Consider the following 25,538-nt stretch of genomic DNA (forward strand, 5'->3'; position numbering starts at 1 on the left):
AACAAAAGAGAGAAAGGGAAGAAAAAGAAAAGAGGAAATGGGTTGGGACCTGTACCCCTGGTGGGGAGGTGAAGGAGAGGAGAGGAGTAGGCCTGGGGAGCTGCACCCAGGGAGGTCCCCCGCTAGTGGCAAAATACGCTGAAATAGAGGGGGGGCTTCAGGGGCTATCAGAAGAAAGTGCAGTGGCCCGTCTGTGGCAGGCAGGACAGAGCAAGACTTGCACAGATGGTCTGGGCCACAGCCCTGCACGCCCCAGCCTGAGATGGGTGTCTGCCAATGCTGGTAGGGCCTAGGTGCTGAAGTGTGGGGTTAGGAGAGTGGACCTGGGGAAAGGACTTCTGTTGGCTGTGCGGAGATGGCCTGAAGGGACGGGAGTGAGGACCTCTGCAGCCGGGAATCCTGCTGGAGGAAGCGTGGACTGCCTTGGAAGTGAGGCACCATTGTTGAGTGGCACGCAAAGGGCAGGGCCACCATCGTGGGCCTCTCTCCTCACACACCAGCACCTGCCTCTGCAGGCACTGCGTGGGACTCCCAACAGAGTGAGCGTTCATGCCCCAGTCTGTCACAGCTTCCTGCCAGCCCGTGCCTCCGTGGGCCCTAGAGGGGGATCCCATGGGAGTGAGCGCGCACACACCACCAGTCATAGCTGCCTTATTGCCCGTCTGCCTGAGCAAGCACGCATGCCCCAGTTGGTAGCCACCTCTTGTCCCTCCAATCTAAGCAAGCAAGTGTGCCCAGTCAGTTGCTGTCTTCACCCCCTCTCATCTGGGTGAGAAGCAGATGCCTCAAGATGGCCCACAATCAGAGGTGGGGCTGAAACCAAAGCTGAGCCCCAGAGGTTGTGCAACTAAGGAAGAGGAACTGAAATCTCTCCATGCAGCTGCACAAGCCATGGATTAAACCCCTGCTATAGGCCTGGTATATCCAACGCCTGCAGAAAATCTGAATGGATGAGTGCTCCCACAGCTGAGACCAGTCTAGCGTCAGCAGCTGTGGAATTTAGGGGCAAGTACACATGGGAGTTGGGCCAGGTCAGAGTCTGAGCTGCCCCCACAGTGCTCACAGCAGGTCCAGAGACCTACCTAGAGGTCTTGCAGGGCCTCCTGGGGAGGCAGGGGTTGGCTGTGGCTCACCACGGGGGCAAAGACACTGATAGCAGAGGCCCCAGGGAATTTTTTTTGTTTTGTCTTGTTTTAATTTTTAAATTTTACTTATTTATTTATTTAATTTTAAAATACATTTTTAATTTTTCTATTTTTCTTTGTTTTTGCTCTTTTTTTGTTTTTGTTTTCTTTTTTGTTGTCATTTTTGTGTTTATTTTTGGTTTTCTTTGCTTTTTTGTTGTTTTTTTGTTTTTTTGTTTTTGTTAGTTTTGTTTTTATTGTTTGTCTTGGTTTTTTGTTTGTCTATTTGTTTGTTTTCTTTCTCTCTTTTTTCGTTTTTTGGCTGCGCTGCGTGGCTTGCAGGTCTTGCTTTCCTGGCTGGTGGTTGAACCTGAACCCTTGTGGTAGAAGCACCAAGTCGTGGCCACTGGACTGACAGAGAATTCCTGGCCCCAGGGAATATCACTCGGCATGAGCTCTCCTGGAGGTCTCCATCTTGGCACCAAGACCCAGCTCCACCCAACAGCCTGCAAGCTCCAGTGCTGGACACCTCAGGCCAAACAACCAGCAAGACAGGAACACAGTCCCACGCATCAGTAAGCAGGTTGCCTAAAGTCATACTAAACTGACAGGCACCCCCCAAAACACACCTTGACATGGCCCTGCCCACCAGAGGGACAAGACCCAGCTCCACCCACCAGAGTGCAGGCACCAGTACCTCCCACCAGAAAGGATACGCAAGCCCCTGGACCAACCTCACCCATCGGGGGCAGACACCAGAAGCAACAGGAACTATGATTCTGCAGCCTAAGGAAAGGAGACCACAAATACAGTAAGTTAGCCAAAATGATATGACAGAGGAATATGTTGCAGATGAAGGAGCAAGGTAAAAACCTACAAGACCAATTAAATGAAGAGGAGATAGGCAATCTACCTGAGAAAGAATTCAGGGTAATGATAGTAAAGATGATTCAAGATCTCAGAAATAGACTGGAGGCACAGATTGAGACGATACAAGAAATGTTTAACAAGGACCTAGAAGAACTAAAGAACAAACAGTGATGAACAGTACAGTAAATGAAATGAAAAATACACTAGAAGGAATCAATAGCAAAATAACTGAGGCTGAAGAACAGATAAGTGAGTTGGAAGATAGAATGCTGGAAATCACTGCTGTGGAACAGAATACAGAAAAGCTGAGATTCCAGCCATGGCAGAATAGGCCCAGGGTCTGGACGACTAACCACCACATCCTATTGTTTCTTAGGATGTCTCAAAATGTATTTTTTAGCAGGCAGAAAAGATACTAACCAATAACTGCTGCCTTAGATGGTGCTGCTCTGAAGAGTGGGGTAAGGCCTTGGTTTTTGTTAAATTTCACATATAAAATTGATTTACTTGAGGAATGAAAGAACAGAGGTTGTTGCATAAACAACTGGTGCCATGAGAAGCCAAGGACAGCTTTGCCTATGTGACATGCCTATATGGAATGTCAAGGTTTCAGGATTCAACAGGATGGTCTGTAAAGTTTTACAAAGCTGGAGCCAGAGGGGTGAGGAAAGTGGACGAACACAGAAGCACAGTAAAGTATCACCAGTCTCAAGTTCCCATCGCCTTCAATTCTAACAGACATATATTTGTTTTAGAAGAAATTTTAATTCCAGTCAATGTAAGTTACTCAGTCCTATGGAAATTTTTTAAAATGGAACTGGGGTCAGGACTAAAATAAGAAACAATGCAAGCATAAAATAAAATTCTACAAATAAGTCCAAATATATCAATGATCACAGTAAATGTAAGTATCTTAAATTCCCCTGTCAAATTAATAGATTTTCAGAACAGGTTAAAATAAAAAGTCAAGCTATATGTTTATTATAAGATATATGCTTAAACAACTGGGCACAGAAAGGCTGAGAACTTAGGCATTAAAGTAGACTAGAAAAATAATAAAAGAAAATAGATGTTATAATACTAACATCAGACAAAAGAACACTAAAGATGAGAATCACTAACATTAAAAGGGACAAATATATTTTGTCCTTTCTATTACCTTCAACTCACAGAGAAGATATAACAATTATCAATTTTAATGCATTAACACTGTGGCCTCTATATCCATAAAATAAAAACTGATAGAAATAAAAAGAGAAATGTTTTCCAGATAACTTTTGGGTTAAATAAAAAATAAATAAAGTAATAATGACAATATAAATGGAAAAATTATTCAGAAGTGAATGACAGTGAAAGCGCTCTATGTATCAAAACCCATGGGATGGGCTTCCCTGGTGGCGCAGTGGTTGAGAGTCCTCTTGCCGATGCGGGGGACATGGGTTCATGCCCAAGTCTGGGAAGATCCCACATGCCGCACAGCGGCTGGGCCCGTGAGTCATGGCCACTGAGCCTGCGCGTCCGGAGCCTGTGCTCCACAACGGGAGAGGCCACAACAGTAAGAGGCCTGCGTACCGCAAAAACAAACAAACAAAAAACCAAAACCCATGGGATGCAGCGAGAGTGGACTCAGCTCAAAAAGAAGTCACCTTGCCATTTCCTGAGCCTTCAGGCTCTTTACACTAGCACTGCACCATTTGCTACAATGACCACTGTCCACATGTGGCTAGTTAAATTTCCATCTATTACAATGAAAAATTTGCTTCCCTAGTTGCACTGACCACATTTCAAGTGCTCAATAGCCACAAGTGGCTAGAAGTTATCATAGTGGACAGCACAGATTTTAGGAACTTCTCATCCTTGCAGAATGTTCTGCTTGGCAGTGCTTCTCTAGAGTTTGCCAGGGAAGTTCCAGTATGTCAACTTTGCTGACTGTAGGCCGCCATTGAGCCCAGGTTTCAATTGGCCAAACTAGCCAACTATCGATATTTATACCATTCCCAGATGCTCAAGCCACGTATTAAACCTAGAATCTCAGGAGAGTCAATTGATATTGATAAATGAGGCTCAATCAACTCTTCAATTTCATTCTACATAGTCAAACACCTTTAGAATTCATTCACATCCACATTCCCCATACTCTTGCCAATGCTGATTGGTGAGGTCTTGTAACCTTTTTGGTGGGTCGATTCCCTCTCTCACCTCAGGCCAGGTCTTGTACCCCCTTGTCTGGGCTGTGTTGGGATCTACCCTTGTTAGGGACATGGAGGTATTAAGAGTGGTGGGAGTAGGTCCTATAAAGACTGGTATCCCCTGGTGATGGGACCATCCCGGGTGCAGTCACTGAAAGGCGTTTATGCAGAGGAAGACTTTTTCTCTCAAGTGGGAAGATGGGTTTCCTCCATCAGAAAGAGAGGTCCTATGGAATTGGGGAGTTCAAACCTCTCAGCCTCCCGTTTCCCCATTCCAGATCTCAAGGTCCCATGCCTTCCCCCACGGGAGCCCTTGTCTTAGCATTAGAGACTGGGGGGGGGGGCAGGCCTTTAATTGGCCCTGCCACTCTACAACACACCCAGTACAGCACTGGGTTCTTAGCCATGTTGGCCCTGCAACAATAAGAACTGACGGATTCCCTTCAAGTTGGTATAAAGGCTTTAGAAAGTACTTGATGCTAGAACCTTCCCTGAGTTTCTGGCAGTTTTCTAAGACATATCCAGGGATGATTCTGAACAACCTTGAACCTCCCCCAGGAACACCTCCTGTCATTGAACTATTGTAATCTGCACTCATCATTCAGCATGACATTCTCTAATTAGTGTGTAATTTGTATATTTCCTGTGCATGTCTGAGTCTACTACATCTTTAACTCTATTGTAAGCTTTGTGAGGGCAAGATTATCTCACAACATTTAGTAAATTCATATGTATTGAATTCCTGAAGGCATTCTGGCTCATCCTGGCATTTCATGCCAGACAAGTGGCAGTGGCTGTGCCTGGGGCCCCTCAAGAACATGGGGTGGTGGGTAGGGGAGACAGGTCTGAGGGGGAGTCTCGCCGTGGGGCAGCCAGACCATGAAGGACTTCCGTGGGCTCCTGTGGTCAAGCTGAATTTTCCTCAGGAAACTCTTTCGAGGCACTTGGTGTCCAAAGACTCTGGAGCTGTCTGCCAGCTCTGCTAATCATTCACCATCTTTGGCTTCCTTCTAGCGACTGGTGGGCAGTGAGTGTCTGGTTTGGGATGGGTGATTCCTGTCTTCAAAGTCTTGGTCAGGATGTTCATGTTTTAATGAACAACATGCAGCCCTGGTGCCTGGCCAAGGTGGGGGCCAGAGCAACCCAGACGGGACCTTAAGTGGGGCTCCTTGTCCTCATATGTTCCACTTTCAACCTCACATTGCTGTGGGGTCAGTGCTGCTGTTCTCTCTCCTCTTCTAACCACTGACTCACAGCTGCAGGAACAACTGGGGAGAGGAGGATAGGAGCTGGAGAAAGCTCTGCTGCCCCCACCTTACTAGGACCACAGCCTCGAAGTACTAGAAGCAACATTAAAAGCAACCAAATGTGGCTCCTCCTGAGGCCTGTAACCACATGCTTCCTGTCCTGGCCCTGCTGATTCATAGAGGAGCGATGGACCCTGTGCCTCTCCCAGAGCAAATCCAAGAACCTAAGAGAATCCCTTGGGTTCTCTCCTCCTGACTACTTCAGAAGCGTCACTCAGATTTTCCCTTTGAATCTCCTACCTCTGAGCATTGAGCACTACAGAGCTCTCCCAGTGTTTTGATAATTCACCAGAAGGGAGAAGGAGACAGAAGATAAACATGTTCACTTCTGTGCAACCATATTCATGCCCTTTTATTTTCACTTTAATAGAAAGTTAAGTTCAACACTCAGTCTTTTTTAAATGAGGTGTATGACACGCAGCAAATCAAGGGGCCCTGGAGTGAGAAGGCAGATTTCTGACTTCCAGTCGATGCATTTTCCATTCTTTGTGCTGCTTTCTTAGAACTGTTTCTACACCTCAGTGGTAACAATGGTCACCTCCAGATTATGAAATTAGATTATTTGTAACGTTCTTCTTTTTGCTGATGCATTTTATCTGACTTTTCTACAATGATTGTATATTAATTGAAAAAAAATACTTAACTTTAAAATTTAAAGTTAGAGGGCCTCCCTGGTGGCGCAGTGGTTAAGAGTCCGCCTGCCGATGCAGGGGATACGGGTTCGTGCCCCGGTCTGGGAGGATCCCATATGCCGCGGAGCGGCTGGGCCCGTGAGCCATGGCCGCTGGGCCTGCGCATCCGGAGCCTGTGCTCCGCAACGGGAGAGGCCACAACAGTGAGAGGCCCACATACCGCAAAAAAAGAAAAAAAAAAATTTAAAGTTAGAAAAATCCCACAGAAAGCTGAATTAAGTGTTGCTTTTCTAATTTCCCTTCACACTCAAATCCCTAGCCCCACCAAACCTCTAAATAGCAAGAAGAAATCTGAATTACTGTCATCCTCAAGGGCAGAGATTTAACTTTTTCTGGAATTAAGTGGACTTGCGCAAGTGTAGGTAGTTGGGTAGGGGTGAGGTCTCAGAGGCAGTGCTGTGACCTGTGTGTAAGTTCTCCTCCTCTTCACTAGGGGCACTGTCAGCATACAGGTACTGCCTCTCTGCTCCACAGCATTACTTGTACTGTAAGCACAGATGACTATGCAGAAGACTGTGATGTCAGTACCATTCACGTTGAGCAATGAACTTCCTCTCCCCTCAGCATTATCATCACCCCCAGAGAAATTCCTATTCCATGTACCTTCCACAGTAAACCCAGAACCTATGAGCTTCACATTATCTGTACTTTGTTCTTCACCATCCTCTCTGCCTTATACTCAGCTGGCTGTTACCCAATACCTAGCACTCTGTCTTCTGAGGTGCATTAGACACTAGCGGAGTCATAGATAAATGAAGCTGATGGGCTAATTCACATTAAAATCCAAATGGCCAACACTAGCTCACTGGAGTCACTCCTCTCAACGGTCTCTACATTTTAGGGATTACACCTTAATCCCTTGTATCAGTTAGGGATAGATCATGGGAATATGGATTTCTTATGGATATTAGACCTTACACATTTGTAGTGAGGAAGTCTGTGGAAGGCTCTTGCCTCTCTGTGTGATGGGGTGGAGGCCATTTCAGCCCAAATTGGCAGCAGTCAGGAAGAAGTATATTACACGAAGTTGGGGAAGAGCAAGGACAAACTGCAGCTTATGAAGATAGACTGAAGCCTCTGTCTTCCTCTCATCACCTCATACTTCAGTGGCAGGTGGCCTGCAGAAGCAGCTGGTACCCTTTGCACAAAGAGAAGCTGAGGGAGCTGTAGGCCTGGCTGTCCATGCCAAGGAGTTGAGCCAGAAGATCAGTAACTGAATGCGTGAACTGCAGTGGCGCCTGGTACCCTACACCTTCAGAGTGTCTTAGGTTGCTTCATTTCCATCTTTAGGTTCTCTTGTAAACTTCTCTTGCAGCCAACTCAATCTGGAATCATATAGGGAAGGTAACTCTAGGAAACATAGCTCAAGCTTAGTTAGGTTGACACAGTACCAAATACCCACTGTTTCTAAAATCAGTATCAAAAGTTAGCTTTTCAGATCCATTTACTGGCCAGTAGAAATGCTGAATTGGGGAGACAAAGGTGGGGAGGTGAAAAGATAAGGGGAGGAGAGGAAGGGACCTTTCTTGGTGATCCTCAGAACGTGTCTATAAAAGAAGAAAAGCCAGATAGGTACGAAACATGCTCATATATCCAAATGTTTTTAAATATATGTATCCAGAAAGTAAACTTTGTAATCAGGCCAAAGTTATGTCTGAGAGATACCAAAGGAAACCTGAGGATTTGTGAGTGCCCAGGTTTCCTCTGGAGACCATGGCAACCTCTAACCCCATCCCATGCTTCTGTGTCCTTCTCTGAGTGCTGGGCAGTACCAGGGGAAGGAAGCCATAGGGGAAGGGGACAAGTATGACCAGAAGCACCCCAAGGGCCCTAGAGGGGAGCCCCTAAAGGCACATTCACCAGCTTTCTTCTTTGGCAGAAGCCAGTTAGTTCCCAACGTCCCAGAATGGAATGGAACAATGAGGCTTTACACCACCAAAGTCGTAGGCTTGTTTTAAGAAGCACTTCCTCTCTATGGGGGAGCAGTGGGTGGGGCGAAATGATAAACGTTGGTGGAAGGCAATTCTTTCCAAAGTCCAGATCTTGAAGTGGCCCCAGAAGGTGTGGACGTGCTTTGGTTTTACTCTTCTCACCTTCCTTAGAGGGACTTCTAGTTCAATGGGAACCTGTTTCTACTCTCATATGGACTGTATCAAGCAGTAGTGGTCTCCAAAGCTGTGATATTCAGTGGCTCTTTCCTGTATCCTTCATCCCCTCCCAGGAATAAGGGAAGATGAGCCAGGCTGTGGAAAATATCCTACGGAGGTTTGCTGAAGACGCTGGCTGGCTCTGGCTTGACAGCGTAGATCAGCTGCGTGAAGAGAGGGCTGATACTGATGAACAGGGAGCTGCTCCCGAGACTTATGTACGCCAAAGAGTGGCAGCATGTCACCACGTTCATCCTTCTCACCCTCAACGGCTGTGTGGATGTTGTAAGCAAGAACCTGCTGCCTCAGTGCTGTGTGCCCCTAGAAAAAGGGACCCTGGTGCTGACTTTCTATGTGTTACTGCTGTTGTTGGTGTCGCCTGTTCAGGACTCAGCAGGGGTGGAGCTGCAGGTTCACTCTCTGCTCATCTTGGTGGTGTTGTTGCTGATGCTGGCGTTGACCGTACAGCTGTGGGTTCCCGACACGCTTCAACTCTCAGTGATCGAGACCTTTCTGTTTCAGATGATGGGCTCCTGGCTGGTACAGGCCGGCTTCATTCTGTACAAACCAGTCACCGGCTACCCGGGGCAGGATGATGACATCATTGACATCATGTCTGTCACCACCTTCTTCTGCTGGCACGTGATGATCAATGCTTTGTGCCTGTTGGGAATCTATGGCGTCTCTTCCTTGTGGCATGGTTGTTACCGTCCCAGCTGGAAGCTGACGGGGTCCAGAGAAGCCCCATGTTACACGAGCACCGTGGGACCCCTCTACAAATTGCTGCGGGAAGTGGATCAGTCAGAGTCTGGCAGACTCTCAACCTCTAGCTGGGTCTTAAATGTCTGGGCTCAGATCCTAGTGAGGGCTGAGGATAACAACTGTTGTGACCAAGTTTTCTGATCCCTGCTATTTTCCCTTAATTCTTGGTTCCTAGACTCTTTCCAATTACCTTTGTTGGGGGAACTCCTTTTTTGTCTACCTCTCATACACATTGATGTCAGATGATGAAAAAGCACAGGTGCTGCCCGCCGCCCATTTCTAGTCACTGGAGGCCTAATTTTATAATGATAAACAAACCTCAAGTAATCAGTTGATATCCCCAACACAATATCTCTAAAATATCCAGTGTAGGAATAAACTTGCATGCTATTAATGTACTATAGTATTTGAGATGTAACAGAGAAGCCCTCCCCCTTGAAGGCCAGCCAAGAAAAGACTTCTCAAACACTCTTTAAGGTTGGGGGGGAGAAATTTGCAATTCTCACAAAGTTCCACCAGAGGGCACTATATTCACATCACCCCAGCCAAGCCTCTCACTCTCCAACCCAGTAAAAAGTCTCCTAAGAACCGGTTCCAAAAAAGTGGGGGGAGGGGAAAGGAGGTCAGAAAAAATATAGAGCCAAGTTTACGTATTGTCCAAATATCCAGAAAATGTACCCAAGCGCTGTTTGCTTCCCGCTAAAATTTGGCGTGGAAATGTGCAATAAACAAGGATTCAAATCAACTAATGGGATAGGAGTGAGGGAGGATGGGCTGTGGATCCAGTCGAGGATATCTTTGGGAAAAGTACCAACTAAAGGACACACTCTGATCCTAGTCAGTTTTTGACCACAATGCTAAATTTCCTAAACTTCTAAATAAGCTTCAATAATGTTCCAATCAATCTAGAGAACAAAGATAAATCCATACATGCCTTGAGAATAGGAAGAAAATTTATCTATGAAGATCCCAGATTCACAAAACAACGAAACAGATTATTAAATACACAAAATGATCTCCAAAGATTCCTTTAAAAAGAACCTGTCATAGGGGCTTCCCTGGTGGCACAGTGGTTGAGAATCTGCCTGCTAATGCAGGGAACACGGGTTCGAGCCCTGGTCTGGGAGGATCCCACATGCTGTGGAGCAACTAGGCCCATGAGCCACAAGTACTGAGCCTGCGCGTCTGGAGCCTGTGCTCCGCAACGAGAGAGGCCGCGATAGTGAGAGGCCCGCGCACTGCAATGAAGAGTGGCCCCCGCTTGCCACAACTAGAGAAAGCCCTCGTACAGAAACGAAGACGCAACACAGCAAAAATAAATAAATTAATTAATAAACTCCTACCCCCAACTTCTTCTTTAAAAAAAAAAAGAAGGGGCTTCCCTGATGGCGCAATGGTTGAGAGTCCGCCTGCCGATGCAGGGGATGCGGGTTCGTGCCCCGGTCCAGGAGGATCCCACATGCCGCGGAGCGGCTGGGCCCATGAGCCATGGCCGCTGGGCCCATGAGCCATGGCCACTGAGCCTGCGAGTCCGGAGCCTGTGCGGGAGGGGCCGCAACGGTGAGAGGCCCGCGTACCGCAAAAAAAAAATAAATAAATAAAAAATAAGAACCTGTCATACAGCAATTTTTCCCCTGCTAATCTAGTTATTCACAAAGAATATATTGAACGTCCACTGTATGTAAGGCACTGGGTAAGCCACAATGCAGGATTCAGAGGTAAACTAGTTGGTTCCTGGACTGGGTACTTTCCTTAGTGGGTACAGTAGGGATTTCGGAGTTTAGAGGTGGTGTCCCAGGAATGCATCATCCACAGCCCAAGAAGGCTGAAGGAAGGGAAACAGAAAAAGGCTCTCAAGGGAATTGCACCTTGGAAGCATATTGGCCTGTGAAATACTGCACTAAGGTGAATCCAGCTAGCTACTGCAAGTGAGCAAGTCCTCAGCTTCCTCACTGGTCAGCTAGAATGATTTGAAGGTTCATTCTAGAATGATACAGCTGTAATTTTCTCAGTAGCACTTATTTTACCATGTCGTTAGCTAAGATGAACTTAATTCCTCCCAACTCTCCAAGCAGTTTCCTATTAGAGACAAGATTTGGGGTAGGGCTCAGACCCAAACCTTCAATCAAAAGGTGTAGCCTAGGAAACGAAGTGTTCTCTATATTTGAATGGTTTCCAGGGGCCTTCAACAAAACTCAAATCAGACAAAAAAAAAAAAAAAATAGCTGAGACTTGAATTTCTAATTTCCTAACCTGAGCTTAAGAATATCAAACAATCAGAAAAGAGATAAAGAACAATTCCTCTGGGTTCAGTGCTAGATACCAAATTGACACAAAACCTGGTCTTTCCTTCTTTAATTGTGTACTGTGAAATTTGAAGGCTTGGTCAATTGCAGCTTTTCCCCAAAATGTGCTTTAAGAGTAATGACATCAACTTCCAAGGCTGTTTCTTTTTCTTTTGTTTTATTTTTGTTTTGCTTTAAGATATACAATGGTCTATTCTTTTGGAAAGAACTGGCGTTGGTTTATTAAAAAAAAAAAATTTATAATTCTGGGTTGGGTTTCCAGGGTGTTCCTCAAGCCTGAGTCTCAGCTATGTCTCTTTAGCCTAAGTTAAGGGTTTTGTTCAATGCCTACTGAAATCATTCAAATGTTGGAAAAACTCCATTTCCCAAACTATATGTTCTGGTTGAAGGTTTGAGTACGTTTGAGCCTTACCCCAAATCTTGTCTCCAATGAGTGCAAGGCAACCAACCACACAGGCCCTGGGAAAGCACGCTCAGATCACTAGATTAAGGGCTTACGACCTGCAGAGTGAGAATGGGTCCTTTAAAAGAGAGAAAGAAATTGAGAGAACTCACAGGTAAAGCCCACCCAAGACAAGGCCTTTATTTCAAGCAGCAGAACAACACTGAAGAAATGCTTTTTTTTAGTCGTCAGTCATTTCTGCAGATTTGGAACCAAATTTTTACCTGTGATATTTCTCTCCCACTCCACCCACCCCTTGGACACAGCTGCTCTATTCTAAGAGAGAAAAACCTGACTTCAAAGCACATGTAACAGAATCCCCTGTGTGCTTTGATACTGGGTGTACAGAAGAGTTCATCCGTTCAAGTGCTCTAATGCTTTTTAGGCAGCGAGTGGAGAATGGGGGGCGGGTAGCAATTTAGGGAAGACGGAGAAAGAGAACAAAGGGCAGCAGACACAGCAAAGTCAAACAGGATCAAACAGTCCATTCTACTTCTAACTTCTCTAAAAGTACAGTCTGGGTTTCTGGGGGCGAACCAGTTAGTTTAAGGACTTTCTTCTGATTTTTCTTCCCTCATACTCTTTTAAGGTTCCCTGAACAATCATTGGACTCATTTGGGCCCTAATTCGGTTGGGTTAAGTATGGTGCTGACTAAGGGGGACAAGGCCTCTTGTTCTGCCTGAAAAACTAAGTAGTCATGTATTACCTTCCTAACCCTCAAAAAGTATGCCCCCGTCACATGAATGGATCAAAGCAAATCCATTTCCATTCTTGGAAAAGCAGCTCAAAGCACATGTTCTCTTGATGGTGCCGCTGTCATTTCTGTGTGGTCAACAAACATCGGTTATTGACCACTCACCCTGGACACTACTGGGGGACACTAAGATGAATAAGCTGCTCAGGGAGGTTAAGACACCAGCAAGGGCAGCAGGCACTCACAGACTAGAAGCTTTAAGAACTGCACATGCTTCTTACTTTTCCATTTTCTATTCTGTGTGCCATCCCCACCTCGGGTGCTGGTGGTGATGAGTACAGTAAAAAGCTCTGGTTCACTTCTGGCAGTTTGGCACCTGGAAATTAACATTTTTTAAAACAAGAACATGACTTTTCCCCTCCCTCACGCCCCCTCCTCAACAATTTAAACTCAAGACATCACAGAAAGAAATGGAATGAAGACAGCTCACTGTTACCAGATCTAAGCCCACTCTCATAAAACCAATGGTAGAGCATTATGCAAAGTTAGGAAGTTGTACTTCACAGGTCATGGTGGGGAAAGAAATAATCTAATCCCATCAGATTATCTTGGCCTATAATAATTATTATTGCTCTTTTCTAAAAATTTACTATATGCATGTGCCATCACAGTTAATCCTTACAATATACAAGGTAGCCGTTATTCTTATTTTGGAGGCAAGGAATCTGAGGCTCTAGGGCTAAGTATCTACCCCAACACAAAGCTGGTAAGAAGGAAAGCCCAAGGGCTTCCCTGGTGGCGCAGTGGTTGAGAATCTGCCTGCTAATGCAGGGGACACAGGTTCGAGCCCTGGTCTGGGAGGATCCCACATGCCGCGGGGCAGCTAGGGCCGTGAGCCACAACTACTGAGCCTGCGCATCTGGAGTCTGTGCTCCGCAACAAGAGAGGCCACGATAGTGAGAGGCCCGCGCACCGCAATGAAGAGTGGCCCCCGCTTGCCACAACTAGAGCCCTCGCACAGCAACGAAGACCCAACACAGCAAAAATAAATTAATTAATAAACTCCTACCCCCAACATCTTCTAAAAAAAAAAAAGTAATAGTCTTCTCAGCTGTAGACCAGGGACAATAGCGCCTACCTCATAAAGTCACTGCACTCAATAAAAAAAAAAAAATCAGCCTTCTACTGGCATTTGAAAAAGCACACCTTCATTAAAAAAAAAAAAAAAAAGAAGTAAAGACCAGATCTGAACCTGCGTTGCCTGAACTGAAGCCCAGCTTTTAACCATCATATCGAAGGATCACATAAAGGATGGAATCCCTTACACTCGCAAGGCGACTTACCTGGTCCACAGTGTTACCTGTCTGAAACATACCAAAAGCCCCTGTTTGAGATGAATCTTGCATCTCTCATTTTAAATCACTACAGTGTTAGACACACTCTCACAGGGAAGGGATGTTGACCAAAGAAGCCAAGTTATGTGTGTGTGGTCACAGGCAACATTTCTTTTCCATATTTGTGGTACAAAAAATAACCAGAAGAGCAAACTTCTTCCCTTTCTCTTCCAAAGGCCCTGGAAACATGACTTCTTAGTCTTCAAACAGAAAACCTCAAAGTCTCAAATACTGGGGCTCTTGAAAGATGCAATAAAGGCTAGACACCTTCAGATGGATTCAGGAAATAAAAATAGTATGATCAAGTAATAGCACTGGTAGCAATGAAAACATTATATTCACGTGTGTGTTGTGTATGTGTTGTATACATATATACATATATATAATTATTGTGTATCTGTTGACAAGCATCCACTTCAAGACTGTGTTCACAATACACGTTTTCTCAACTATCATAGCAAGGCTATGAGGAGAGAGGAGGAAGGGGTATTGATTCTCATTTTCCATATTACAAAAACGTGCAATAAATTACTTGACAAACAAAAACGGACAGAATTCGTTTCAGGAATTCTAAAGTTTTGACATACCCTGAGCTTCAAAGAGGAGATGCCAAGACTTCACCTTCCTTTCAGCTGTCCTCGGGAAACAGTTTGCACACAGAATTTCAAATCTGATGGGCGACTCTTAAGGTCCTTTCTTGAACCGCTCTATTTATTTTATTAATTTATTTTATTTATTTTTGGCTGCGTTGGGTCTTCGTTGCTGCGCACGGGCTATCTCTAGTTGCAGAGAGCAGGGGCTACTCTTTGTTGCGGTGCGCGGGCTGCAGTGGCTTCTCTTATTGCAGAGCATGGGCTCTAGGCGCGTGGTCTTCAGTAGTTGTGGCTCACGGGCTCAGTAGTTGTGGCTCGTGGGCTGTAGGGTGCAGGCTCAGTAGTTGTGGTTCACAGTCTCTAGAGCGCAGGCTCGGCAGTTGTGGTGCACGGGCTTAGTTGCTCCGCGGCATGTGGTATCTTCCCGGACCAGGGCTCGAACTCGTGTCCCCTGCATTGGCAGGCGGATTCTTAACCACTGCACCACCAGGGAAGTCCCACTTTATTTATAGATGAGGGAACTTGGGCCTAGAGAGGCTGCGAGAGTTGCCTCAGGTGTGGCAGAGGCAGAATCAGGTCTCCCGACTTGTGTCTCCGCCCGCCAGGATCCCTTCTATGGAATGAGACAAAACACAGCACTTTCAGTACCAATGTGAGATCCTAGACTTCTGTTCACATCCCCAAACCCGCCGAGAGAGCCGGGGAGGGGGCTCTTCCAGGCCTACCTCCGGCAGCCCCCTGTCTGCGCCGCCCCCTCCCACGCCTGGCCACGGCTGCAGCGAGCCCAGGGCTTCCCCCGCCCCGCGAGCTCCCTCACAAACTTGACCCGAGGGCCGGGAAAGGGGGCCGGGGGTTCTCTAACAGCAAAAGGCAAAAGTGGGTGCCCGTGGGTCAGAATTTCCTCTGGGAGCTCTGGGGCGTGCAGTGTGACCTAGTAAAAGAGAGAACTCTCCCGCAAAATATACGACCTGAATGCAATACTGGGCTGCGGGTCCGACCCCAGGCCAGGCGGGCGGGGGCGCCGCGGCGCTGCGCAGCCGCCCGGGCCGGCGGGGTCCTTCCCGGCAGGCACTGGGTCCGCCGCCGCCGCCGCCCCGCCCTTCCTCGCTCCCCTCCCCCACACCCCCTTCCCCCACCGCCCTTTCCCTTTCTTTCTTTCCCGGGTCGTCTCGCCCCCACCCCGGCGGCGCCCGCTCGGCGGCTCGCCCAATGGCCGAGTTGCCGAGACGCGCATCAGCTGATCCGCCCGGGCTCCGGGCCTCTGGGAGCCAATCAGGGCGCCGGGGGCGGCCCCGGCTGCCGATAAAGCGTGCGGGATCGGAGAAGGCCCTGCAGAGCAGAGAATGGGAGAAGAGCAGCCTGTGTAAGCAGTTCCTCCGGCCTCCTCGCCTCTCCTCTCCGCACCTCGTTCTCGCGGCCTGCCCACCCTGCCGCCTGCTCGCCGCCCAGGTAAGCGCCTGGCCGGCCCGGGGGGGTCGGAAGTGTCGCGCGCCGCCCCCGCCGCCTCCCGAGCTGCCGCGCTCTGACCGATCGGCTGAGCTCGGCTCGGCCCCTTCCCACCTCCTGCCTCTACCTTGCGCCCTGGCCTGCGGGCCCTCCCGCTTGCTTCCGCACGGGCGGGTCGGGGTCGGCGATGGCGGGGCGCGCGAGTCGCCAGGCCTTCGAGAAGGGCGGGGAGTTGTTTTGATCTTCCTTCAGCTGCTTGCAGCCCGAAGCGCCGCCCCTGGAGGTAGCTCGGCAGGGCGAGCTGTGGAGGCACTGCCCGGGCCCGGCGCCCCCGGCTCGGCCGTGTGGTGTGCGTGGTGGATGGAGTGGTCCCCTGCTGGAGCCTCGCTCTCTTCCTCCACGGAGGCGGGCCCTGGGGCGGTCGTCGCGGTTCGCCGCCTGCGCGGAGGAGAGGGGCAGTGAGCGTCTGTGTTGCGGCCCGCTTCCGCCGCGGGCTCCCGGGGGCCTACCCCTGTGACTGAACAATGGGGAGCCCGGGATACGGCATGGCCGGCGGGCGCGGCGGTGGAGAGGCCTGGCCGGCCGGACAGGGGCAGCAGCGTCACGCTGTCCCGCTGGCGGATGTCCCCATCCCCCGCCCCTCCTAGCCCTGGCCTTGGAGAGGGATGGCCCCCTCGGCTAGGCCCTGAGATCCAGACGGGGGCCCAAGGGGCGGGGCGCCGACTTTCGGGACATTTCTGTGGGAAAGGGCTGCTCTCAAAGTGGATTATCCCAACCACCCCGGGGGCGGGAAGCGGGGATCCTCCCATGGCCGCAAATCCGTGAAGACGACCACGAACAAAAGTGACGACCTGGATTCTCGGTCCTCGGGGTCCCCCTCCAACTGCTTCGGCTTCGTCGCCTACTCAGTGAACGCCAGAGAGAAACCGCGGGTCAAGATCGAGACGTTGACCCACCAGCCTTCGCATTCCTGCTCGTCCCGGTCCGATCCCGACCGCTCTCCAACTCCCTCTCCCTCTCCGTCTCCCTCGCCTAGAAAGCGCCGGTGCCTGGACCAGCGAGAGCCGGAGACCCACGAGAGGCGCGAACGCCACTCGAAAAGGAGAAAGGCTGAGGAGGGCATCGATACCGTTGACCTTATGTGGCTGGGGTGAGTGAGGAGCAGGGATGAGGACCCCGGCTCCCACTGCAGCTGCAGCAACAGCTAAAAACTGCAGAATCCCATCCCTCCCAGCACCCACCACGTAATCTTGGCACCTCGGCGGCACCAGTTGATACAGTAGACTAGGCTGTTGGCATGCAACTCATCACCAAAAAGAGCAGGATCCGAGGCTTAAAGGGAGACAGCGTGGTTTGAAATTGGAGGTGTAACAGGTTGGGGACGAAAGCCAGAGACCGGGTTTTAGCTTTTAGTGGGAGCTGAAAGGGTCAGGGATTGCTCCCTCTGGCTTTTAAAGGTAGGATGGGCGTCGGGGGTGGGATTTGACTGACCAAGTCTTCTACAGGGAGTAGGCAAAGGTAGTGGTTGTCTGCTAACACTGCTTGACAGACAGCTTCTCCGCTTTCGGGGGGTGGGGGTGGGGGGGAAGGGTGAGGCTGTTGGAGGGAGAAGCAGTTACGTTTTCAGCTGGGCAAACATGGACGGTTGCCCATAGAAACTTTGCCACTGTACTTCAGAAAGTTACCCAAGTCTTTGGAGGAGAACAGTGTGTTCCCTTTCCAGCCACCCTGGGCTGTCGACAGCAGAGGGCGGGGTAGAACGTTTCCTCTTAATGTTGAGGTTTGGTTTTGTGGCTTCAGTGTCTCTTCTTTCAGGGGTTTTGCGGTGGAGGCTCCCAGTTTTTAGCATGCCTCAGCTTTTGAAACCCCAGAGCTTTTTGATTTAGAAGTGGGAATTTCTTAATTACTTGAAAAGTTCTCTGGTGGAATCTGGTCAAACTTAAATCTCCTCTCTGAAGTGAGAACTTTGCCTCAGACTGATGCAAATTATGCCATCGTGTATCTTAGAATCCAACTTGGATTGGCTATTTTTACATCTTGGTAATTGTAATAACTGCTGTTCTTCTAGGAAGCCACCAGTCTCTTAAATCTAGTTAGCCCCCTTGTTTCATCCTACCAACTAAATGGGGGGGGGGTGTTTGTTTTTTGGAAGGGTGGAGGAATCTTCAAAACGCCTTTTTACTGAGATATCCTCTGGGGTGTAAGGAAAAGGGAAGACTTAACCTAGAGATCATAGTAGCCAAGCCTTTCAGTGGCTGGATTTTACTTGGAGATGATGTCTGTTCGGCAGACTTTCTGTTTCAGAACTTTTGTATCTTCATTGTGTTTGGGGGTTTTTTTCTCCCTCTAGTATCTTAGTGTGAAGAATGAAACAATTCCTCTACCTCTGATAAACTGCAAAAAGTAGAGCTTAGTGCTCACAAGTTTAGATTCTGGCTTGAGGAAGCTTATAAGGAGACTTTTGTCTAGTATAACAGTTTAATCTCCCTGAAAGCAAGTTAAATAAATGTACTGTACTTTTGAGTGTGTGACTTCCAAAGGGAGGGGCCCCCACTCGCGCTGCTTCTTGATTTAATTGTCCTTATTGCGTCAGAGGATCTGTTGGGAGTTGGTGTTCTTATTTCATTCTCTCTCTCTCCAGAACACCTTCCACCATGGCCACCTCAGCGAGCTCCCACTTGAACAAAGGCCTCAAGCAGGTGTACATGTCCCTGCCTCAGGGTGAGAAAGTCCAAGCTATGTATATCTGGATTGATGGTACTGGAGAAGGACTGCGCTGCAAGACCCGGACCCTGGACTGTGAGCCCAAGTGTATAGAAGGTGAGAGACTGAGCTGGGTGGGAGCAGCATGAGGGTGGGCGGCAGCCTGAGACCGAGCCGCTAGATTTGGCCTCTGTTTGTAAAGCTTTTCGAAGGCGGGACTTTTCAGACTTCATTCAACCAACATTAAGCTCCTACACTGCCTCCAAGCATAACAGCAATGGACCCGTTCATTTAAATGAAATCTTGCGTGTAAGCCAGTATATTGAAGGAAAAGAGACTAAGTCTGGGGGAGAGAGGGGTTGGAAACTTTGTTTACTTGGGCAGTCCTACTTAATTGGCCCTAAGGTACTGCCAGGAACCCAGTTTGAAAACCACCGCTCTAACCGGACTATGCCATCTACTTTACAAACTCTTTGAATGCTGTTTCAGACTCATGTGTCACTGAGGTTCTACATGCAAAACAAACACGCTAAACTGGTCTCTAGGACCAGCCATCATTAGTTTTTAGTTGATGCCACTTCTGGAAATTCTTAAACTGGCTGATTGCTTATCCTACAGGAGCTATTATAGGAGTTGTGACAACTTCATTCTTTTGGTCTAGAACAAACCATAGCCGCTCTCCTTCTGGAAAGGGACCGTGGTCCATCATCTTTTACCTACTTTTAGGTTAGGTTACTCTTCTGATAATGTTCACATTTGAGCAAATGAATGAATGACTGTAATATAAAGCATATACTGTGCACCTGCTATGTGGCAGGTATTAGATAGGCCCTGGGAATACAAGGTGAGAGTCTGGTCTCTGCCTTCGGAGAACTCATAGTCAACTGGAGTGATGAAGGAACCGGCCTTTAAAACATAGTGTGGATAAGTGACATGGGAGCACCGTTGAATAAGTCATCTGGCTAGTGTCTGTTTCCTCATCTGTTAAAATAAGGACACCACTTGAACTAGGACGGTCCATCACACAGTGTGGGGAGGAATTAGAGAAAGAAGCAACACAGTTGGCTGTCAGAGAGTCTTTATTTCTCCTATTTCAATACCTTAAATGAGGACTGACTGACTGGTGATATCCAGTTTGTGTCCTTGGTGTCCAGTAGACTTACATACAGAGGAAACGTCATTCTTAGGTTGTTCTCGTGACTGTTACTTCTTTTAGGAAAGTGATGCAATAGTCTTACTTGGAACTCAGATAGGAAGGACTGTAGGGCTATCTGCAGACATCAGGGTTTGCATGTTAATAGTGGCAGTCATGCATGCCTCACTGGCTTTCCGGACAAGAGAGTATAGATCTTGTGAAGATCTGAAAAGTTCCTGTGCATTTTAACTATAATTTCCCCCTCTCTTTTTACCCCAGAGTTGCCGGAGTGGAATTTTGATGGCTCTAGTACTTTTCAATCCGAAGGCTCCAACAGTGACATGTATCTCGTCCCTGCTGCCATGTTTCGGGACCCTTTCCGCAAGGACCCCAACAAGCTGGTGTTCTGTGAAGTCTTCAAGTATAACCGAAAGCCTGCAGGTGTGTATAGGATAGGTATGGATACCCCACCCCAATCCATGAATTGTAAAGGTGGGCGGGAGAGGATATTCCAAAATCGGTATTGGAAAGACGAGCTTATCTCAGAACTGTCTTAGAAGTCTGAAGGATTGGACATGGACCTCTCCATCCTGAACTTCCTTGTTCAGAGAGGTTGTATGGTCCATCCTCCCATTGTTGGTTCCATAAAATGACATTGGATTCTTCTAAATCTGTTTGCCGGGGGAGTGCCACATGTCACAGTCCTCCTGCCTGTAGATTTTAAGAACACGGATTCTGAAGTTAGAATGTTGGGTTTGAGTTCTAGATCTGCCACTTACTTGGTATGAACTTGGGCAAGTGATTTTTCCCCTATACTTTTCACTTCCCCGGTTTTAAAATGGGGAAAATAATGAAATCCGTCTCATAAAGTTGTTTAGAGGATTAATTGAGTTAATATGTGCAAATGATTGAGAAGAATTGTATGGTAAATATTGGTTGCCTTTTCGTTCCAGAGAGCTTGTCTTCTTTCTCTGTCCACTGACTAAAATAAGAGTATCTTGGTTCACTGATAACATACGTTTGCCTTGAGGTTTGCTGTAACTGCACCTTTGGTTTTTGTCTGGCATACCCATTGCTCCCAGTTCTCCACCATTCACCTTTTTAAGCTCAGCTGGAGTCTCACTTCCATGAAGTCTCTTGCCACACTCAGCCAGTGAGACTTTTTGGCAAGTCACTTAGTGACTCTGGACCTTACTTGTCTTTGTTTTGAGAGGCATTATCAAATTGTGGTAAAGGGCCTGAGCTCTGAAGTCAACAAGCAGGGTTTCCTGACCTTGCTGCTTGTGCTGTACCCTGGGCAGGCTACCTACCATCTCTGAGCCTCATTTTCTCATTTGTAAAAATGGAGACTCGTAATACCCACCTCAGGGCTGTTAGGAAAACGAAGTTGGGGGTTTTCTTTGATGTAACGTAGAGGTCTTAAAATGGTTCCTGGGACATAGTGAAACAGCCATAATGAGTCTATAAAGTTCTATTCTGGGTTAGAAATTGTTCCCAGTTGAGCTCGTCGCATTTTATTTTATTTTTGTTTTTTTGTACTAACCAATGCTATAGAACTTAGCACTTTATCTGCTCACCTGGAATGTAAGGCTCTTTTAATAGGCAAATGATTCTCTCAATAAAAATTGTAGATTTGGCTCTAAATGCTTGAGAAACTAGGAATAAGTCTGACAGCTAGAAGCAGTTCTTTTGTGAATAGAGGGTTTAAGTGCCTGACAGTTGGTATTTGGGAAGGAGCCAGCTTGCAGATAAGGTGAAAACTTGCTCTGTTCTGGATCCACTCCCATGTGACTTTGTTGTAACCCAGTTTAGTTATAAATAAAGCCTTTTGAGAGTCTCCCTGCAGATATATAATCATAGCTTCTCTTATCGTCCCCTTTTACACCGACCAGGGCACAGAAAGGTTAACACTGGGTCAATTCAGCTTATAATCATCTCAAGTACCTGGAGTCCAAGGAGTATTTCCCATCAACACAGGGGTTTGGTACATTTGTCCATATGTCTCTAATAGTGTGTTGACTCTTTCTTTTTCCTAGAGACCAATTTAAGGCACACCTGTAAACGGATAATGGACATGGTGGGCAACCAGCGCCCCTGGTTTGGAATGGAGCAGGAATATACTCTCATGGGCACAGATGGGCATCCCTTTGGTTGGCCTTCCAATGGCTTCCCTGGGCCCCAAGGTAAGTCCCCTTGGTGAGGGGTGAATCTTGCTCCTCCCCAAGTGCTTAATTAGCAAGGAAAGTCTCTCTCTCCAGAGATGGGAGTGAATCCTTGTGGATCAAAAAGCTAGGGGAGTATCCCTGAGATTGGCTGAAATAATACTGTAAAGAGAGAGAGCCCTCGTGCTACCCAAATCCAGACGTGGATGTTGAGACATTAACATTGCGGGAAAACCTTTGGCCTTACTGAGAATGTGGCCAGGAGGGCCCCCTGCACTCCACTCCTGCACCTCCGGGTGAAGGCAGGGATGGTGATTCCAGAGAGCAAGTGTTGAGAGCTTTCTGACTTCTGACTTTGGACCGTGCATCTCACATAGATAGGAATTTTCTTGATGTCCTGCCTCTTGACCTTCCATCTTGACGCCTCTGCAGGTCCCTACTACTGTGGTGTGGGAGCAGACAAAGCCTATGGCAGGGATATCGTGGAGGCTCACTACCGGGCCTGCTTGTATGCCGGCATCAAGATCGGGGGCACGAATGCCGAGGTCATGCCTGCCCAGGTAAATGGCTCTAGCCCATCACCTTCCCCACCTAGAGGCGAGTGGGGACTTTTGCTAGCAAGGGCTGCTATGGGGCCCCACTCCTTAACCCAAAGTCCCCAAGGTGGCTTGGAGTAGAGGTGAGAAGGGTGCATGTGTCAGAGCTTCTGGGTTGGGGTGAGCAGTGGGTTTTTGCTTTAAAGGCCAGTCTTCTTGTTCTCTCTAGTGGGAATTCCAGATAGGGCCGTGTGAAGGAATCGACATGGGAGATCATCTCTGGGTGGCCCGCTTCATCTTGCATCGTGTGTGTGAAGACTTCGGAGTGATTGCCACCTTTGATCCTAAGCCCATTCCTGGGAACTGGAATGGTGCCGGCTGCCACACCAACTTCAGCACCAAGGCCATGCGAGAGGAGAATGGTCTGAAGTGAGTGCCGCCTCCTGCTGGGGCTGTTTCACTCTCTTTGCAAGAATACTTGCCAAGGGTTTGATGTACTGGGGATGAGTAAGCCGTCTTCTCAGTTCGTACCTTACCCCTTGGCTTCAAAAACTGTCTTCTGATCCTGTCATTTTGTTTCTATTTGAAAAGTACCCAAAAAATACTCTAGGAGTTGGATTCAAGGATGGTGATAGGGGAAAGTTGACACAGATGAATGTATTTGAAAGTCTTTAGTAAGAACTAAATTAGTAACAGTACAGGCTTATGAATGAATTTAATGCCTGTGGGTGGGAGAAAGAAAGTCCTTGCTTGGGGTCTTTTCATTCAACAAATGCCCTCTACTGCATGTCTAGCACTCTTCTGAGCACTAAGAGACACAGGTTACAAGGCAAAGTGCTGCCCTTGTGGAGAATTTGTTCTCCTGGGGCCATGTTTTGGTGAATTAGACCCTGGAAAACAGTCTTTGGTAGATGAGTCGCTCCATTCTTGGATCCACACCTGCTCCTCTGCCCTTGAAGGGCGGGTTTCCTGGTGGCAGGTTGGACCCTCATCTTAACTGTCTCCTCCAGGTACATTGAGGAGGCCATCGAGAAACTAAGCAAGCGACACCAGTACCACATCCGAGCCTACGATCCCAAGGGGGGCCTGGACAACGCCCGGCGCCTAACTGGATTCCACGAAACCTCCAACATCAACGACTTCTCTGCCGGTGTGGCCAACCGTGGCGCTAGCATCCGCATTCCCCGGACTGTCGGCCAGGAGAAGAAGGGTTACTTTGAAGACCGTCGCCCCTCTGCCAACTGTGACCCCTTTGCGGTGACAGAAGCCCTCATCCGCACATGTCTTCTCAACGAAACTGGCGACGAGCCCTTCCAGTACAAAAACTAAGTGGACTAGACTTGCAGCCGTCAAAACCCCTCCTAATCCTACATCCTGCTGCCACTCTCGCCCCTCTCACCTGTCATAATAGCTGTTAACTCAAAGGGCGGGATGTCAAGGTCTTTTTTTATTCCTCACTCTTGCTTTCTTTGGCCAGGATAGAGGGGTCAAGTTCTTAATCTCTTCACACCCACCTACCCCCCCCCCATTTTTTTTCCTATCACTGAAGCTTTCTAGTGCGTTAGTCGGGGCGGGGTTGGGGAAACATAACCACTGCTTCCATTTAATCAGGTGTGTTTGTCCAATAGGCATAGCTATCCGGACAGAAAGCATAGTATTTGTGAAGGGAGGGGGAGTACTTTCTCTGCGTCGTAGCTGAGTGGGGGGCAGGGGGCTTGATTCTGTGGTAAAGTTAGGATTTCCCTTTCTTGGTGAGAAATTCCATTACTTATAAGGTTATAACCAACTTTCTATTAAAAGTGAGAATTAGGGGAGAAGGAAGGGTGGGAAATCAGGTCGGAAAATGCCCTAGATCTCCTAGTGTGGTGCTTCCCTTGCCTGGGGCTAAATGCCCTGACAAGCTCAGCATAAATGGATGGATAGCCCTACCTTAAAAGAAAGAGTTCCATGTTGTTTGGTCCTCCATTTATAACACAAAGCAGAGTAGTATTTTTATATTTAAATGTAAAAACAAAAAAATTATATATACGGGTGTGCAGATAAATGTGTGTTTTCTCCTTAGCAAGTAAAAACCATTCTGGTCACGGGGAGCCAAATTTGAGTTGAGTAGTCTGGTCTCCTTTTCGGGGGTGGGGGACGGGGCGGGGTGCTTGACAAGTTGGCTACTGGGCTCTCATCCCCTCACTACCGCTTCAGGGCTTCTCTGCCCTGCTCACCCTTCTGGGGAGGCTGGCACGGGTTGGCTGTGTCAGCCCGCGGGAGCAGCAGCAGTCACCTGAGCCCTGGGGCTTTGGTTCAAAAGACATACACGTACTTGTACACACAGGGGTTTGGAAATATGAGTTGGCTGGTCAACTTGAGCATGTTACTGACAAGGGGGTTTGGGGGTTATTTTCTGGTGGGACTAGCATGTCACTAAAGCAGGCCTTTTGATATATTAAAAAAAATTTTTTTTTAAAGCAAAACAAGTTTAGATTTTAATCATATTTGTAGGGTTTCTAAGTCTTTTGTTTTACAGAATTGCTTGTTTGCTTCAGCTGTCTCCTTCCCATGTCTGCTGATGAAGGAGATAAGGGCAGGTCTGGAGTCAAAACACTTGTAATTTTGTGTCCTGATGTCTATTCTCTGAGTGTGAAATATTCCCTTCCTTTATTTAGATTCCTGAGGAGTTTTTTCTTTTTTCTTTTATAATTAAAAAAAACCCCACCTTTGTCCCTACGTCTCCCCTACTGTTTCTGGCTGTTTTTGTGTTGGCTGCAGCAGGTGGGCTATGGTTTTTTCTTACCATGACTTCTAATTGCCATGTACATACAGTATGTTCAGAGATAGATAACTACTCACTGTAAACAAACTGTGTTAACTGCCCAGAGCAGCTCTTATAAATCAACCTAACATTTAGAAGATCTCTTCTGACTTGATTCTTTGTGATTCTTTTAAATCCCTATGTGCCTCTTCATTCCCTTTTACTACCAAAAAAGGGGAGTTTTTTAAAAGAGGCAAAGTAAGTTCAGGTTTACCTGTTCTTGGAATTTAAA

General features: G+C 47.7%; 2 protein-coding genes and 1 long non-coding RNA gene across 5 annotated transcripts in view; 2 read left to right on the forward strand and 1 right to left on the reverse strand.

Moving 5' to 3' along the window:
• LOC132484534 (uncharacterized) overlaps positions 1–15,589 on the reverse strand; it is a 33,303-nt gene extending 17,714 nt beyond the window's left edge. Inside the window, exons 1-3 of one of the 2 annotated variants that reach the window (XR_009531215.1) lie at positions 15,490–15,589; positions 14,516–15,134; positions 12,107–12,910 (exon numbers count right to left, since the gene is read on the reverse strand). This is a non-coding gene — a long non-coding RNA (uncharacterized LOC132484534). Of the gene's footprint in view, positions 1–12,106; positions 12,911–14,515; positions 15,135–15,489 lie in introns of those variants that run through there. The other variant, XR_009531214.1, reaches the window with a different exon arrangement.
• Positions 550–9,232, forward strand: TEDDM1 (transmembrane epididymal protein 1). The gene is given in 2 exon segments (XM_060089830.1): positions 550–692; positions 8,404–9,232. Coding segments are annotated over 2 exon segments (972 nt in total).
• Positions 15,590–15,811: 222 nt separating the features above from the next.
• GLUL (glutamate-ammonia ligase) lies at positions 15,812–25,221 on the forward strand. Of its 2 annotated transcripts, XM_060091168.1 has the most exons (8): positions 15,812–15,970; positions 17,004–17,117; positions 18,609–18,787; positions 20,085–20,246; positions 21,842–21,988; positions 22,400–22,527; positions 22,733–22,932; positions 23,514–25,221. In XM_060091168.1, the coding sequence occupies exons 2-8, from the start codon at positions 17,107–17,109 to the stop codon at positions 23,830–23,832; spliced, it is 1,146 nt and encodes a 381-aa protein (XP_059947151.1). In that variant the 5' UTR covers positions 15,812–15,970; positions 17,004–17,106; the 3' UTR covers positions 23,833–25,221. The 2 variants fall into 2 exon arrangements, with proteins under 2 accessions (XP_059947151.1, XP_059947152.1); XM_060091169.1 differs by lacking the exon at positions 17,004–17,117.
• The last annotated feature ends 317 nt before the right edge of the window (positions 25,222–25,538 follow it).

Source organism: Mesoplodon densirostris, chromosome 2 (genome assembly GCF_025265405.1).
Source record: "Mesoplodon densirostris isolate mMesDen1 chromosome 2, mMesDen1 primary haplotype, whole genome shotgun sequence".
In the NCBI taxonomy this organism is placed as follows: domain Eukaryota; kingdom Metazoa; phylum Chordata; class Mammalia; order Artiodactyla; family Ziphiidae; genus Mesoplodon; species Mesoplodon densirostris.

Coding starts and splice junctions, on each gene's coding strand:
- GLUL (XM_060091168.1), top strand. Junction 18,788..20,084: donor TGAGCCCAAGTGTATAGAAG/GTGAGAGACTGA, acceptor TTTTTACCCCAG/AGTTGCCGGAGTGGAATTTT. Junction 20,247..21,841: donor GTATAACCGAAAGCCTGCAG/GTGTGTATAGGA, acceptor TCTTTTTCCTAG/AGACCAATTTAAGGCACACC.